The 15,760-nt window shown below is 50.0% G+C and overlaps 1 protein-coding gene across 1 annotated transcript; it reads right to left on the bottom strand.

Moving 5' to 3' along the window:
• NOL6 (nucleolar protein 6) lies at nt 1–10,915 on the bottom strand. The gene is made up of 26 exons (XM_019734313.3): nt 10,641–10,915; nt 9,577–9,780; nt 9,377–9,493; nt 8,122–8,301; nt 7,580–7,748; nt 7,205–7,339; nt 6,957–7,120; nt 6,756–6,876; nt 6,476–6,534; nt 6,291–6,392; nt 5,991–6,106; nt 5,654–5,831; nt 5,373–5,495; nt 5,051–5,199; nt 4,824–4,899; nt 4,452–4,592; nt 4,187–4,304; nt 3,951–4,105; nt 3,686–3,849; nt 3,121–3,273; nt 2,778–2,875; nt 1,905–2,029; nt 1,695–1,784; nt 1,113–1,307; nt 895–996; nt 1–720 (listed from the first exon to the last, which is right to left on the bottom strand). The coding sequence occupies exons 1-26, from the start codon at nt 10,692–10,694 to the stop codon at nt 571–573; spliced, it is 3,438 nt and encodes a 1,145-aa protein (XP_019589872.3). The 5' UTR covers nt 10,695–10,915; the 3' UTR covers nt 1–570.
• Between the last annotated feature and the right edge of the window lie 4,845 nt (nt 10,916–15,760).

Here is a 15,760-nt window from a genome sequence, read left to right as displayed (position 1 = left end):
AACACAGGAGGGCATTGTGCCCCTTTAATGTGATCTATTAATCACACATAGCCCCCTTGCCACTCGTCAATGCTGGTACTTGGTGGCCCTCAGAAGTGCCGCATCTTCTCTGGGCTGCATTTCAAGGCTGACAAGGCACTGAAGGGCATGCTGAGGTCCAGGCACACATTCTGGCAATAGGAGGGGGCAGAGCCCCAGCTCTGGGCACATGCCCTCCTCTCCAGGCTTCTTGGAGCAGCTGAGGAAGAAAACAAAAAGTCCCAGGCCATGGCTGACAGGTAGATGGAACTTCTGGGGTCATTCAGTTCCCTCTCTGAGCTGGCTCCCAGTCATCTTCTGGGAGTTCGGTCAGGTCCAGGGGACTCCGTAGGACATCGTGGTCCCTGCCCTAGTGCTGGAGCATCAGACAGAAAACTGGGGCAGGACTTTGACTGGGGAAGATTCCGTATGTTCAGCCAGCAGGCTCTCCATGGAGGTCCATATGCAATGATGGTGGGCTCACCACTAACATCTTGCTCCACAGGTCTGAAGTCCTGCTGTCCAACTGCAGTTTGCTCCTGGGACTGGAGATCACACAGTCCACCTCTCACTTCGGGCCTCCACAGCCTGTACCAGCCCTTCGCCCAGGATGGCAAAGTCCTCCAGGATTGCTTCTACATTGGGCACCATCACCAGCTCCCCACCCTGAGACACCATCATGCGGCCCTTTGTGCTGGAGGCCTGAGGGAATCAGAGAAATGAAGTGTCATGAAGGCACATCCAGAGACACCAAGACACACACACCTCACACCTGACACAGGGTCACTCATAAAGCAGGCCACACACAGACATGCGTGCCCACATGAAACCACATGTACACACTCAGGAACACATGGCTGTCCCCAGCCAGCACACCTTGAAGGGCTGGGGCTGGAAGCTTGTGGGCTTCCAGAGGACACCGATCACCTCTCCGCCGTGCTGGTCATAGAAAAAAAGGGCCAGGTCCCCAAAGGCCTCCTGGGAAAGGGCAGGACAGAGACAAGATTACAAGAGGGCATCTGAGAGCCACCTGCATGGGCCCAGCTCCACCTGGGAATCCCCTCCGCTGGGTCAGTCAGTCCTTCAGGACCTACCCTGAGCTGTGCCACATAGAGCTGAGGAGGGTCATAGCCCAGCACGGGCATCAGGGACGAGGGCCCCGGCTCACTGAGCAGGCCGCGGCAGAAGGAGGCGGCTGGCGAGTCCACCGCCTGGCGGTGCCGGGGAATGTGGCGGGGAGACAAGCGGATCAGCACGTCGTACATGTCCAAAGGGGGCCGGAACACTGTCTGAGGAAGGACAGGGAGTGTCGGCAGTGCCCACTTAGAGTTGGAAGCTGGACCAAAACAACCCCTCCACCTGCCCACCTTGATTCCCACCCCCCCTTTGCGTGACCACACATTATGGGCCTGAATGTTCATTTGAAAGTGGGAACACCAAGATCCAACTGGTGCCACTTTGGGTCTCGCAGGAAGAGCACAGGCTAGAAGCGGGGGCCCTGGTTCTCCTCCAGGCTCCGCCACTGCCAGGCACCTTGGCAGCTTCAACGCCTTCCCTGGATTCAGTCTCACCAACAAGGGGACTGGGCGTCCTTGAGGGCCCCTGGAGCTCAGACTTCTGTAATTCACAGGGAGAGTCCCCAGAGGCCCTGGAGCCAGTCTTGGTCAGGGGCTTACCCTGATGTCCCCAGGCCCCTGGGGATCCATTAGCTGCTTTTCTAGGACAGGTAAGGCCTTAGCTGCCAGGACCACGAGCTGCTGGAGGATCTGGGGGTACACAGACACAGATAGGTCAGGCCTCATCACACGTCTCTCTTAGCTCAGGCAGGGCCTGCTTTTTCCTTGAGGGAGAAAACCACATATTTGGGGGCAGAGATGGGATTGAACCTGGGGCGAGGGTCCATCCTGTGTCCATATAGAGCTTTTGCGATCTTGGGGGGTAATGATGACCATGACAGGAAGTTGTGTCCGAGCTGCCAGGAAGCCCCTGCGGATCTCCACCTGCTCCTCCACTGTGGACAAGAAAGCATCCTGGCTCAGCTTGCCCCTCTCCCCCAGATACTCTCTACTGCCCCAGGTCCTCCTATTGTACACTCAGCAAATTCACATCACAGGATTTTCCAGGTGACAAAAGCAATGAAAGGGACACCGCATATGCCTCAGTTGGGCGGGGCATTAAACTCCCAGCCTCAGACCAGAGGCAGAATTTTCCACTGCCTGGCACCCATCTGGTTTCTGGGCCTATACAAGCTAAGGCTTGCCCCTGGCCCCCTCCCAGCTCCCACACACCTGGGGAATTAGAAAGCTGACACCTTCTTCTCTGCTATGAACAGGAGCTTCTCTTATTACAACCAGAAATCACCACTTCTACCTCCTAAAAGGTCTGGGCATCTATTCTAATCTGGACCCTTTCCTGCTCCCCATAAGACTTCTCACCTGGTGTTCAGATTCCCCTTTCCACTCTCCACCCCTCTTCCCAGACCCCAGGTAGCCCGCTTACCACCCCCAGTCCATTCCATTTCTGGTTACCATGTGGGCAAAAAACATCTCTATAGTCTAAGGGCTCCCTAAAGGCTTGATCTGGGCCTCTTCTTCCTACTAATTCCCCACCCCAAGGCAGTCAGGTTCAGGTACAGATATCTGGAATGGGGAGGCACAAAGAAAACATAGCAGACTGACAGGGAAAAGTCTTGCCTGTCCTACTCTGCACTCCACAAAAGGTAGTTCTTCCAGTAGTCTGCTCCCAGTGCCACCACTTACCAGTAAGCTCACTGTTGAGGTTCACAATAAGGGGGTTGTTCTTCCAATCAAAGGTTGATACCAGGAAAAGGAACCGAAGGAAGCCCACCTGGGGGGAGCTGAGGGGAAGCAGTAAGCAAAGTTGGGGTCCAGCCACACGTCCGCAGGCTTCCTGCATAGTCTAGGGAGCCACGACTCCTTGGCAGAGATTGGGCAGGGGTGGGGGTCGAGAAGTGGGGGGAGGTGTCCAAGAAACCCTCTATCACTTACTTCAGCCATTCTCTCCCATTTAGAGAAAGTGCAGCATGAGAGATAAAAGCCCCAAGGGGAACTTAACTGGCTAGGGAAAAGGTAGAGGAATCACCTGGGAGGCGTGAAGGGCTCAGGATGTAGAAAAAGGGCAGCAGCCACCAGGTCCAGGCTCTCATCGGTGAACCCCTCACCCAAAAGCTGGGCACGCACCCACCGCTTGGCCAGCCGAGCCACACCCGAGAAGGCTGGGTGCTGCTGTTGGAGTCTGTGAGGGGAAGATGGTAGCAGCAATGAGACTTGGGCACTGAGGGCCCAAGAACAGTGTTTCAGTCCTAGCTCTGCTGTTTATTCGACCTTTACCCAACACTGGCCTCCGTGCTAATGCATTACATGTGTAACCTCACGTCTTCCTAACTAATGACCCAAGAGATTGATCCTAGAATTATTCCCATCTTACAGATGAGAAAAATAAGGTCCTGTGGATGGGAGTGGGGAATCCTACCCAGAGGAATTTAGCCAGTGAAGCGGCAGGACCACGATTCTAGAATTTGCCTGACTCCAGAACTCATATCCCTAACTATTACACCATCTGGCTTCCCAGACAGACAGGTGGCCAGGAGAGAAGAATGGGGCAGAAAAAGGTCTATGGACAGAAGAGGCTGTGCCGAGGGCCATACCCATGCAAGGCGCTGGTGAGCAGGGGCAACTGCCTCGTGTCCCTCTCAAGGCGGAGGGAGGCGGGCGTGTCCTTCAGTGAGATCATGCCCTCAGGGCTCCGCGTCTCCTTCAGGACCTGCGGCTCCCGCTGGTAGGCCACACGAATCCGGAACGCAAACCCATCCTGTGGGAAGAGATGGGATGGGATGTACATGTCAGCCTGAGGCATCCTGACACACCTGTCCCCTCCCTCCCTGGGGTATCCCTGCCCTGCACCAGCCTAACCTTGAGGACATCAGTGTGTGTGGCTGTGGCCCGGCACTGCAGCCCATGCTGTTGCATCAGCAGCTCTGCCAGGCGCAGCTGGAAGGCAGCTCGGACCCGTCGTATGGCTTCAGCATCCTGTGGCCACTGACCACTGCCCTCCAGGTGACATACCACTGGGGAGAAGAGTGAGAGGTCTCAGACTGTGGCCAGGGCTGGAAACAGTCCCTCTCACCCCCTCCGAAGAGCTCCCTCACCAGTCATGGGCTCCACGTAGGCCGGACAGGGCTTGTCAGGCCGGGGCAACAGCGAGGCTCGCTCTCGTAGGTGCTCGTGGAAGGAGTAGGCTGGCCGGACTGGAGTTGGTGGGAACACCTATGGAATCAGAAGAACTGAGGAAGGGGCCTGGGACTGGAGGGAAAGGGAGCACCTGAGTCAGGAGTTGGAAGGGTGAATACCAGGTGAGTGGAGCAGAGGTGGCGGTCACCAAGCAGAAAGGGCTCCCTGCCTCTTACACCTCACCTCAGTGTAGCGCAGCACTGGGTGAGCTCCCTGCACAGCAGACACAGTCAACGGGAGATCTTCCAGCCCCCACAGCAAGCGGCTGAGGTCATCGTAGCTACGCACCGCAGCTGCCAGGGCCTCCTCACCCGTGCTGGAGTTCTGCGAGGGAGAAGACAGTCAGGAGTCCGGGACCCTACAGAACCCCACCACCACCTGGGATTTTGCCCTGGCTCAGGCTGTTGCTGCAGAGCCAGCGCTCCCTCTTCTGGACACTCTGAGAAGTGCAGCTTCACTGAGGGAAGGGCTCTCCACCCACCACCCAATTCTGCCACATAAGCTACTAGTCTATGATCCCCAGCCTTGATCACAGCCCTGAACCAGGGCCCTTACCTCTTTCAGGCCTTGGATCAGTGCATCCAGGAGGCCCCCCATATAGTGGACGCAGGTGTCTGGGATGTCAGCATGGCTGGAAAAGGGGCACAGACACAGTGTGGCATTGGGTGCTAGGAGTCAGCTGCTGTTGGATGTGAGATGCTCACCCCAAAGCCCGGGTCCGACCCTCCTAAAAGGCTCCCCAGCCCCAGGCTGACAACTGGCATTCCGATGCTAACACTCACAGTGCCAAGAGGTGGGTGACCACCTGGTAGGGAATAAGGCGCTTCTGGAACATTGAGGCTGCCTCCCAGACCACAGCTTCCCGAATGGCTCCATCCTGGAAACGCCGAAGCTCGGAGCGAGATCCCCAGAACTGGCGGAAGTCAGCAGCCTGAAGCAAGTAAAGGGGTGATGGGAGAGATCAACAAAGAAGGGCTCTGAGAAATCTCCCTGACGGGCCTCAATCCAGGTGGCATGAGGACGATCCACCCCATTCCTTCCAGTGCACATGCTGGGCTTCCCAAGACAGGGTCAAATCACCCCTCAGACCCCAGGGTTCCTCACCTCGGGCTGGTCAGCCTCTGGACCCAGCTCGAGGACACTGGTCAGTCCCTCAGGCCGAAGGAGCAATCCCAGCGTCAGGGTCCCCGAGTCTTTGTGCTTTGGTGGATCCTGGCCGATATCCCACTGGAGGGTACAGAAAGGCTGAGCTCAACCCAAGAATCCCCCCACTGAGTCTGGAAACCCACCTTCTAGCTAGAGGGATGGTGTGTCTTTTGTATTTCCTGGAATCCTGGATCCAAGCCCCCTCAGACTCACAAACTCCCCAATCTACACCACCTCACCTCTGAGACTGGGGGCCGAGAGTGGGCGAGCAGGTGCAGCCGGGACCCCAGGCCCTGTTCCAGAAGGGTGGTTAGCGGGCCCAAAGCAGCTGACACATAGTCCCCACCGTGGTCCTGCAGCTCTGGCCATAGCTTTAGCCGGTGACATGCTGTTTGTAGACGACTCAGGGGGCAGAGACTGGGGGTGGGGCATAGAAGGACAGAGGGAGAATCAGGACTGCTGGCCTCAAGTATCTCCCCCGCAACAACCAGGAAAATCTGAGCTGAGGACCTGCGCCCCATCACTGTAGCCCCAGGGAAACAGGACCCGCTGACACACCCTGCCCCCCTAACTCACTGCAGAACGTGGTCAAAAGCCCGGATCATGGGTTTGGGAGTCATCAACAGCAGCTGGAATCCGTCGTCAGCTTTGCTGTCCAGCAACACCATAGACAGCCGTGCCTCGTGTTGCACCTGGGGCCACAGGGATTCAGACGTGAGACTGCCACCACTGTACTTCTCCCCTCATTGACCTGAGGTCTCAGACATGCCTGACCTAAGCTCTTTGGAGAGGAGTTTCTGAGGTTCTGGTACAGGCAGAAGGGACAAAGCCTAGGCTGGGACATCTGGTAACCCAGGAATGGAAGACCATTGGTACCTGGTGGTAAGTGGAGGCAGTGACATCAGCACAGAGGTTGAGACGGCCTGAGATATCCAGGAAGACAACAGGAAAGGCCCGGTGGAAGTCAGCCAGGGCCGGCTTGGAGGGGTAGAGAGAAGCCAGTCAGGGCTGGGGCCTTACCTCCAGGCCTCCTTGCCCAGACTCAGCCCTACCCCACTCACCAAGGAGGGATCTGAGCTGAGACATAAACTGATCCCGTTGCTTGTCAGATCTGTTGTGGCTGAAGTGAACCAGAGAACGTGGGTGTGTCAGAAAGTACCCCTGACCCTGGGAACCCAGGCCTAATGACACCCTCCCTCTGGCCAGGTGGCTGCGATTGTCTGCCTCTGACACTCAGTTTGCTCATCGGTCTGATGGCAAGAAAACTTATAATCCCTGACAAGATGAGAGGATTCCCAGGATGAGTGGAATCCTTGGCCTTTCCAAGTCTAGCCATCTCACCCAGAAACTGCAGGACGCTTCTCAGAACCTGGTAGCCGCTCATAGTGGTGTGGATCTTGCGTGTGGACACAAGAAAGGCAACCAGCATGGAGACAAGGAACCCGCTAAATCCTCCCAGGCCCTGAAAGAAAGACAGAGGCCCAAGCTCGGAGCCAGCCCACCACTCAGCGAGGCAGGGAAGCTGGGTCACTCCCAACTCACCTTATCCAGTTCCCGCTGCCGTAGCCAGACCTTCAGAAGTGCAATACCATCCTTCAGCCCCAAGGCTGAGCCTAGCACGGTTGACAGCAGCTGCACATGGGACTCGAGGGCTGTGTCTTGCAGGACCCATGTGTTATAGTGAGGGGTGGGGGGCTCTGGACTACCTGTGGGAGGAAAGGAAAAGCCATGAGAAAAGTCCTCACAATACCCTTGCTTCTAGCTCCACCTTGACACCAATGCCTGCTCACCATCCCCTGGAGGACTCTGCCCTCGGTACCAGGCAGAGCGCACATTGTTCTTGGATGGCAGCAGGCGGCACGGGCGGAAGAAGTCAGGTGGAGGGCATGGATGCAGACGTACAGTAACCAGTCGCTCATTCTTCCCTGGTGGGGGACAAGGGGTGCTAAGACCCTATAGCCTCCTCGAGCCAGAGGGACCCCTGTTCCACCACCCCCCTCGCTAGTTGAGGGCCCCTTGCACTCCCACCTCAGAATTTGAGTTCCCTATACCTTCGCCCTCAAACTTGAGGCCCAAGCCTCTCACTTTGGACTTGAGGGCCCTGTGCCTCCCCCACTGGATTTGTCATCCCATACTGTGCCCTTAGCCCGGTGTGTGCCTCCCACCATGCGGCCGCAGCAGCAGTGAGGGTTTCAGGTGGCAGCCATTGGTGTAGGAGAAGCGAACACTTCCAAAGAGGGGGTCTTGGGACAAGTGGTGAGCCAAGTGCGCCAGGTAGAGAGCACGCTTGCGGAAGTAGCGCTGGTTCAGCCCATCCTTGTCTTGTAGGATCTCCTGGAGGGGGTCAGGAGAAGAGAAAGATGGCCAGGGACATAAGTACTTGCTGTTGGAGAGCTTGGGGGCCAAAATGAAGCCAAGGTGAGAGTCATAGCTTAGCAACCCGAGGAATTCTCTGCTGGCCAGAGCATCTGAGTCAGGGCTAGCAACACAATACCCAGTTCACAAAGGTCTAAAGGAGCAGCATTTGGCCCAAAGGCACATGTAGGTGGCCCTCTAAAGATGACTGCAGTGGTCTGCTTTTGATTTAGAATTCAGATTTCAATCTGCTGGCAAGTATCAGGTAGGAAGGAGAGAAGGAGAGAAGGACCCAGGGATTTGTCGGTGGCACAGTGGCAAGCCTCTTCATTCCCCAAACTCTGGATCTCACCCTGGGCATGGTCAGTGCTACATCCACATTGATGTCCGGCCGGATGCAGGTGCCCAGAAGGTAGCTGCCCACAACAGTGACCTGGGCTGGGGGCAGGAATCGGAAACAGCCTTTCACAGTATAGGGCACTTGATGGAGAGGGACTTGAACCCCATCCGGGAGCCATGCCTGGTCAATCAGCTGTGGGGACAGAGATAGGGATATATACTGATTTGATTGGCTTCTGAACACGTTCCCTTGATGGCTAGTAGACATCTTAAATTCAACACATCAACATATTTAAAACCAAACTCCTGATCTTCCTATAAACACATCTTCCCCATTAAGGCAACTCCAAACCAATTGCTCAAGCCAAAAACATTTAAATCACCTTGTCTCATCTGTTAAGAACAACCATTTCACTTTTAAAAGGCATCCAGACTCTGACTACTCTACTTCTCTACCCTAGTCTGAGACACCACCATTTTTCAGTGAATCACTGCATAAGAGGTTCCTGACTAGTCTCCCTCATTATACCTTTGTCCCCCTCCATTCTACTTCAACATAACAGTCTGAGTGAACTGCTTAAAATTGAAATTACATCACATCACTGCTCTACAAAACAAACCGTGCAGTAGTCCCCCATTTCACCCAGAATAGCCAAAGTCTTTGTTTTGGTGCACAAGGACCTGAATGAAATGACCTTTCCTCCGTTACCTTTCTGAGCTCATCTCTTTTTATCTTCCCCTCATTCATTCCAAGGAACGTACCAGACCTACTTCTGCCTTTGAGCCTTGGTGTTGGCTGTCTCCTCTTCCTAGAATGCAATTCTTCCCTTAGATATCTACATGGCTGACTCACTTCCTTCAAATCTTCACAAAAATGTCACTTCAATAAGGCCTAACTCATCTACCCTATTTAAAATTGCAAACCACTCCCAACTTCTGATACTCCCACAATCCTCTTGCTTTGTCCTATTTTTTTCCTCTTTCAATAGTGCTTACTACCTTGTAATGTTGATCATCTTGCTTATTATCATTGTCCATGACCCCAACACTAGAACATAGGCTGCTCTGTTCACTAATATATCCTAAGAACACAACTACTGCAAGGCACATAACTGTTTGTTGAATGAATGAACATGTGATTGACCACACTCCCCGCTGAGCCTCCTGGCAGTGAGAACCAGCTCCAGAGAATAGCAAGGCCCCTGTTTCAGATGCCCCCACTGAGGACTTCCTCTGGGCTTTCCAGTTCCCCATACCACCAGCCTTACCTCTGTCTCAGGGGTTGAGGGCACCCTCATGATCCGCTGGTTGATCTCCCGTAGGAAAGCATCAATCCGCTCCTTCTTCTTCTCTGACAGCTTCACTTCCTTCAGTAGCTCCTCTACCTGTAAAGGATTAGGGGAGAGTCCTTCAGCTTCAGGATCTCAGACCTGCCCCCCTAACCTAAACCCCAGCTACCCTACAGTACCTGTAAACGAAGCAAGCTAGAATGGAATAGGCTTTCGGTTTCCCGAAGGTGATTCAGCTCCTCACTGGTAGGATCCTTGTATAGTTCTGCCCGGCTGAGCTTCACTGGCCGCAGAAGGCCCTCCATTGAAGATCCAGCCACTGTACGCTTCTTTGATTCCTTCTTCCCGTCCTTGGCTGTGCCTTCCAGAGATGGCTCCATCACCTGCGGCCAGTGAGAGGGAAAAGACAGTGTGAGGTCACAGATGTCTAGAGTCCACTACCTGAAGTGTCACCATGATAGGATGTGGGTAAAAGCTTCATCTGCTCTTGGTCTCTCTTTTGAATGGGAGTGAGAGTGTTAAAACTCAGGATAATCATTACTTAGAACATTACTGAGTTCTAGGCTGAAAACTCCTTGAGTTGAGGGCTCTCTGTCTACCTGACAGCACAAGCATGGAGCTCTGCTTGCAGCTGGTAGGGGGAGTAGCTGACTGGGTCCTGCCCTAAGCAATGCCTGAGGTCCTTCTACTTCCATGTACCATGCATCAGGGCGCTTCCTCTTCTGTTGGCTTAGTCCTGGGACTTCGCAAATGCCATCTCCACTCTTGCTCTGTTCAAATCCTGCCAGATTCCACTTCCCCTAGCAAGCTCTGACTATAGACTGTATACATTTGTACTCAATTAGTGATGGAAAGAACAAGAACCTACTGGCTCTGGAGAATATACCAAGTCACCCAATCCTCACAATAATCCTAGAAGAAAACGGACACTTGAAGGTCTCATGAGGTCGAGGTTTCACAGTTCATATGCTTATACTGTGAGAAGGCTTCAAACCGTGGTCTGCAGGATCCCAAACCTTCCTTCTTCCTTCCAGCCCTGGACCCCGGCCCTGTCCATAGACCCACTCCAGGGAGAGCCTTACTGGAGCACTCCAGGAGCGCCACCATGTGCCCCAGGCTGGTAGCATCAGGCGAATGGAGCTCCTCCAGAGGGAATCGCCCTCGAGCTCCTTGCTGGCGAGCGGTCAGGCTCTGCCAACCTCCAGCACGTTGAGCATCCCTTCTTCCCAGATGGCTCACCCACCTCGGGTTCCCCAGCAGCTCCACGAAGCTGCGTTCCCGCAGGCGCCGGTCCCATCCCTCCGGGTCCAGGTCTCGCTCCTGCACTTGGGGTTTAAAGCCGGCGGCACTTCTTCCTGCCGTGACAGATCTGCCGAGACCTCTCCACAGAAGCTGGACCCCTTCAGCACTTCTGCTGCACACCCCGAGAGACTGGCTGGGGAACCCCAAGATACCTTGCTAGGACAGCCCCAGAGGATTGGTGAGGTGCCTCAATCAAGCCTCGTGCTGCAGGACTCCGCCCAGCTCCGGAGCCATTGGGTGAGTGACCGAGGACTTGCTCCCCATTGGTTCTGTCACTATCCAGGACCGCCCGCTATGAGGGAGGGGCTAAACAGGGTTCGATTTACGGTCTCTTTGCGACATCAGACCGGAAGCTTTCCGGTCGCTTGGCAGTCGCTTCCTTTTCCTCACTTCCTTTACGTGGGTCAAAAGGGGAAGGGCGGAACCAATTTGGGCCCTCTGGGAAAAGTTTGTTTATTTACACCAGTGATCTGTCGTCTTTTCTTCATCTACCACGTTTTAGCAATTACCAATGTTGTCAGCTTTACCTCCAAAATGTCTTGAATTTATTCACCCTTTTCTGTCTTTGTTGCCAAGTTTAGTCCAAGTCACATTATTTTGTCTCTAGATTATTATAATAGTTTTTCTCCAGTGTATTATTAAAATTTCCAAATCTACTGAAACATTGCAATACTAAATATAATGAACGCCCATATAATTATAGTCCAATTATAAAATTCAGGAAACTTAACCTTGACTCAATACTATTATGCAAAGCCCATATCCCACTAATATCCTTTATGTAGTAATATTTTATTTCCTGATGCAAGATTATACATCAATTTAGTCATGTTTATTTTCTCTCAATTTTTTTCTGAGCCCTCCCTTTTTTGGTCTTTTATGACAATATTTTTGAAGCATATAGGACAGTTTAATAGCTTTTTCTTTAATTTTTTTTTATTGAAGTACAATATACATACAGAAAAATTCACATAAGGGTATAACTTGAATATTCACAAACCAAACATAACTCATGTAACCAGATCCCAGAAAAGAATCTCCCCTCATGCTGCCTTCTAGTCATTACTTCCCAACAGTAACCACTATAGATCAGTTTATGCAATAGCTTTTAGAGGAACTTTCGCAAGAGTGGATTTGTCATTCAGTCAATTTCCACATGGTTGCCAGAATGAGTTTTCTGAAACTAAAATACTATCATGTTACTCTCCTTTTAAAAACTCGCTAGTGGCTCCTGTGAAAATTAATAAAGGGAAACCTCACTAAAATGGAGTCAGGAGGCTAGAAAGGGAAACTCTCACACAATTACCACTCAATGTCAACTACAGGAAGAATTGTCAATTACAGACCCTAACAGAAGAATCGTCAAAAGGAAAGAATCGACTTTAGGCCCCAACAAGAAAATTGTAGTGCATCTCCTACAAGAAATCAACTACCCCAGCAACTCAGCCAATAAGAAACGGTCTTCTCCCTGAATTCTTGCTTTTCTCCAATGGACTTTCATTCAGAACAATCCCTCTCAACTTCCTCCTTTTTTCTCCATAAAATTATGCTCCTCTCTTCTGCTTGTTGGACTTGCCTATGGCTTTTGCTATGGCTTACTTGTCCCAAATTGCAATTCTTTGCTCTTCCCAAATAAACTATTTTTGCTGGTAAAATAACTGCTTTATTTTTAAGGTCAACACTCACAACTGTTTTTAGAATGAAATACAAATTTCTACAAGGCTATCATCAATATGGTCCCTCATTCACTATCCCATCCGTTATCTTGGTAACTCCACCCTTGCTCACTTAACTCCAGCAACATCAGCCTTCTTTCAATTCCTTGGTTGTATCAAGTTCTTCCTCACCATAGAAATTTGAGCTAAGCTGTTTGCTGTGCCTGGAATGCTTTTTCTTGGTATTTTCCCCTTTTCGTCTTTCAGCTCTCAGAATAAATATCACCTCTTTAGTTAGGCCTTCACTGACCACCCAATCTGAAATATTTCTTCCCCTATCACACCATTTATTTCCTTTTTAGTGCTTTTTAAAAAAACAACATTTGATTGTTTATCAATGGTCTGACATCTCTTTGCCCTTGACTGGGAATCCATGAAAACAAGGACCAGTTCTACATGCCCAGTACCTAGCGCACCATAAATAATAAATGTTTACTGAATGAATTAATGTGACTGCTGTTAACCTTCCAGCCTTGTCTCTTACCATTGCCTCCGTCAAATTTTATGCTCAGCATACTGAACTATTTGGAGTTTCCCTACTCTATCATCCTTTCTTGTCCTGGCCCTCTGAACTTTCATCCTACCCTCTTTACTTAGAATGTTTATTTTCCCCAGCTTTATTGAGATATAATTGACATATAGCATTGTTTAAGTGTAAGGTGTACAATGTGATGATTTGTTACACATGTATATTGCAAAATGATTACTACAATACGGTTAGCTAATATATTTAACACATCCTTAACCTCACGTAACCATTTGTTGTGGTGGTGGTGGTGAGAACATTTAAAATCTACTCTTTTAACAACTTTCAAGTATACAATACAGTATTTTTAACTATAGTCACCATGATGTACATTAGATCCTCAGAAATTATTCCTCTTATAACTGGAGGTCTGTACCTTTTAACCAACATCACCTCATTTCTCCTCTCCCCCCACTCCCCAGCTCCTGCAACCACCAGTCTACTTTCAGTTTCTATGAGTTTGGCATTTTGAGATTCCACATATAAGTGAGATGATACAGTATTTGTATTTGTCTTTATTTGACTTACTTCACTTAGTATAATGCTCTTAATGTTCATCCATGTTGTCACAAATGGCCGGAATTCCCTCTTCCTGGCTGAAGAGTGTTTTGATTGTTAAGGAAGATTTCCTGGAGGAGATGGGGCTTGTGCTAAATCTTGAAACATGATTTGAGTTTGAATTGACTGAGAGGAGGAAACAGCACCATTGAAGCCAGAGGAAGAACAAAGAGCTGAGAGATTAGTCAACCATTCATTCCACATTGGATGACACTTAATGTCAAGCCCTGTGTTCAGTGTCAAGGATAAAGAGATAAATAAGACATGACCACAAGCCAGAGACCTAGAATAATGCTCTTGCCCTCACATTTTACAAGCTGGTCCCTCTACTAATTTAAATGTAACCTCATAGAGATTTATTCTACCCCTGCCCTGCTTCCATCTAAAATTGCATCCACCCCAACATTTTCAGTCTTAGGCCCTCCTTTAATCACCCTCAATAGAATTCACCGAAATCTTCAATATTATTTGTCTATTGATTACTTGCTTTTGGCTATTTTTTGTCTCAGCCACTAGAATGTACGCTCTATGAGGTAAGGACCCAGTCATTTCTGTTTCATTCACTATTGTATCCTTGGTATTTGGCACAGGGTCTGTCATATAGCAGGCACTCAATAAATATTTGTTGAGTGAATGAATGTCTCTTAAGAGCACCTTGGATGCTCGGAGAAAGATGTAAACAAATAATTGTAGCACAGCTCTGGCGTGTTATGATATGCACAGATTGCTGTGGGCACATTAGACGAGGAACATTACAGCTTGGTGGTTAAGAGCAGTCACACTAAAGTGGGATGACCAAGGTTCAACCTCAGGTTCTGCCATTTACTCAGAGTGACATTGGGTGACTTTCTTACCCTTTCTAAGCTTTTTTATACTCAGTAAATAGCCATGTTATAGATTTTTGTGAGAATTAAGTGGGATACTGCATATAAAGAGCCTGTCACATATTGATACACAGCAAATGTTAGCTGTTGCTATTAAAGGAAGATTAGTGCTCCTTAAGCCCACTGTTCAAGACTTACATGTGTTAGTTAATATACGCAGAATGAAAAAAATGTTGGCCCCCTAAACAGAGTCATTCTATAAAGTCAGAATCTTTCTAAAGCAAATACCACTCCCTCTCATTTATCTTACTAAGATTTCCATTATTTTTTCTCTTTGCAAGAAAGGTAATAGATTCTTCAGAAGAGCCCTGGTTGTAGAGCATCAGGTGATGCCATACTTAGAATAAATATCCTGTTTTTTATTTACCACCAGAGGGCACCAATCAGCAAAGTCAATCTCTACTTGTCATTATGAAACAATGTGAGAAAGCTCTAGGAAGCTGTTTCTGCCATTCATTCTTTTGACAAATATGTTTTGAGTACCCACTGTTTGCCAAACATTGTAGTAGCTTGTATAGGGTTATGAATAAAACGTGTCATCCTTGTGGAATTTATAATCTTGAGCACCTACTATGTGTCTGAGAGATCCTATAAGACATGGAGGTGGAAGGTGGGGTTCAGTTTGGGATTTTTTAAAAAATTTTTCTTGGGGAATATTGGGGAACAGTGTGTTTTTCCAGGACCCATCAGCTCCAAGACGAGTCGTTGTTTTCAATCTATTTGTGGAGTTTGCAGCTCACTGGCCCATCTGGGAATCGGATCGGCGACCTGGGTGTTATGAGCACTGTGCTCTAACCACCTGAGCCAACCGGCTGCCCCAATTTGGGATTTTTGTTTTGTTTTGTTAATGATTGTCTTCCTGCCCTTAGTTGCAAGCCCAGGAGAACAATGACTTAGTGTGTACCTTATGTCAGACAGTGTGCTTTTTGCTCAGGATCCAGGGATGAATAAGACACAGTGGCAACCTACTAATAAACACTGTCTTACCTGCTAGGATAAAAAGGCATGAGACAAGTGCTGTGGAATTCTAGTTCCTCTGACCTAAGAATGTAGGACCTTAAGTACACAATGCATTAGTAACACACTAGGCTGTGAGCCTCCTAGACAGGTGTATGTTTATTAGTCACCCGGCTTAGGGCCATGGCCACTGTGGATATTTAGTATGAGTTTGTGAGTTGATTTGAGCCCAGGGCACAGCTTCTGATCTGGGTGCCAGTGGGTTAGGCTAAGGATCTACCAACTTCTGGGTCAGGGTGGGGCTGTGATGAGTTTATGTGGGTGAAATGCTTTGAAGATGAACTTTCTGCCTATTTGTCTATTCACAGTCTTGTTATTAAAGGTGTCAACATCATCTCCCACGTTTCCAGGTCAGCAATCT

Source organism: Rhinolophus sinicus, chromosome 16 (assembly GCF_057876585.1).
Source record: "Rhinolophus sinicus isolate RSI-liver-muscle chromosome 16, RSI-T2T, whole genome shotgun sequence".
Taxonomy (NCBI): domain Eukaryota; kingdom Metazoa; phylum Chordata; class Mammalia; order Chiroptera; family Rhinolophidae; genus Rhinolophus; species Rhinolophus sinicus.
Note: the sequence above shows the minus strand (reverse complement) of the source record. Positions and strands in the feature narration are given on the sequence as shown.

Bases quoted from the DNA above. Each gene is read 5' to 3' on its own strand.
- NOL6 (XM_019734313.3), bottom strand. From the start codon at position 10,694: ATGGGACCGGCGCCTGCGGGAACGCAGCTTCGTGGAGCTGCTGGGGAA. The intron at 5,496-5,653 runs GTGAGGTGGTGT...TGTACCCTCCAG, and splicing joins CTCGGCCCCCAGTCTCAGAG to TGGGATATCGGCCAGGATCC. The intron at 2,876-3,120 runs GTGATTCCTCTA...GCTTCCCCTCAG, and splicing joins GAGCCCTTCACGCCTCCCAG to CTCCCCCCAGGTGGGCTTCC.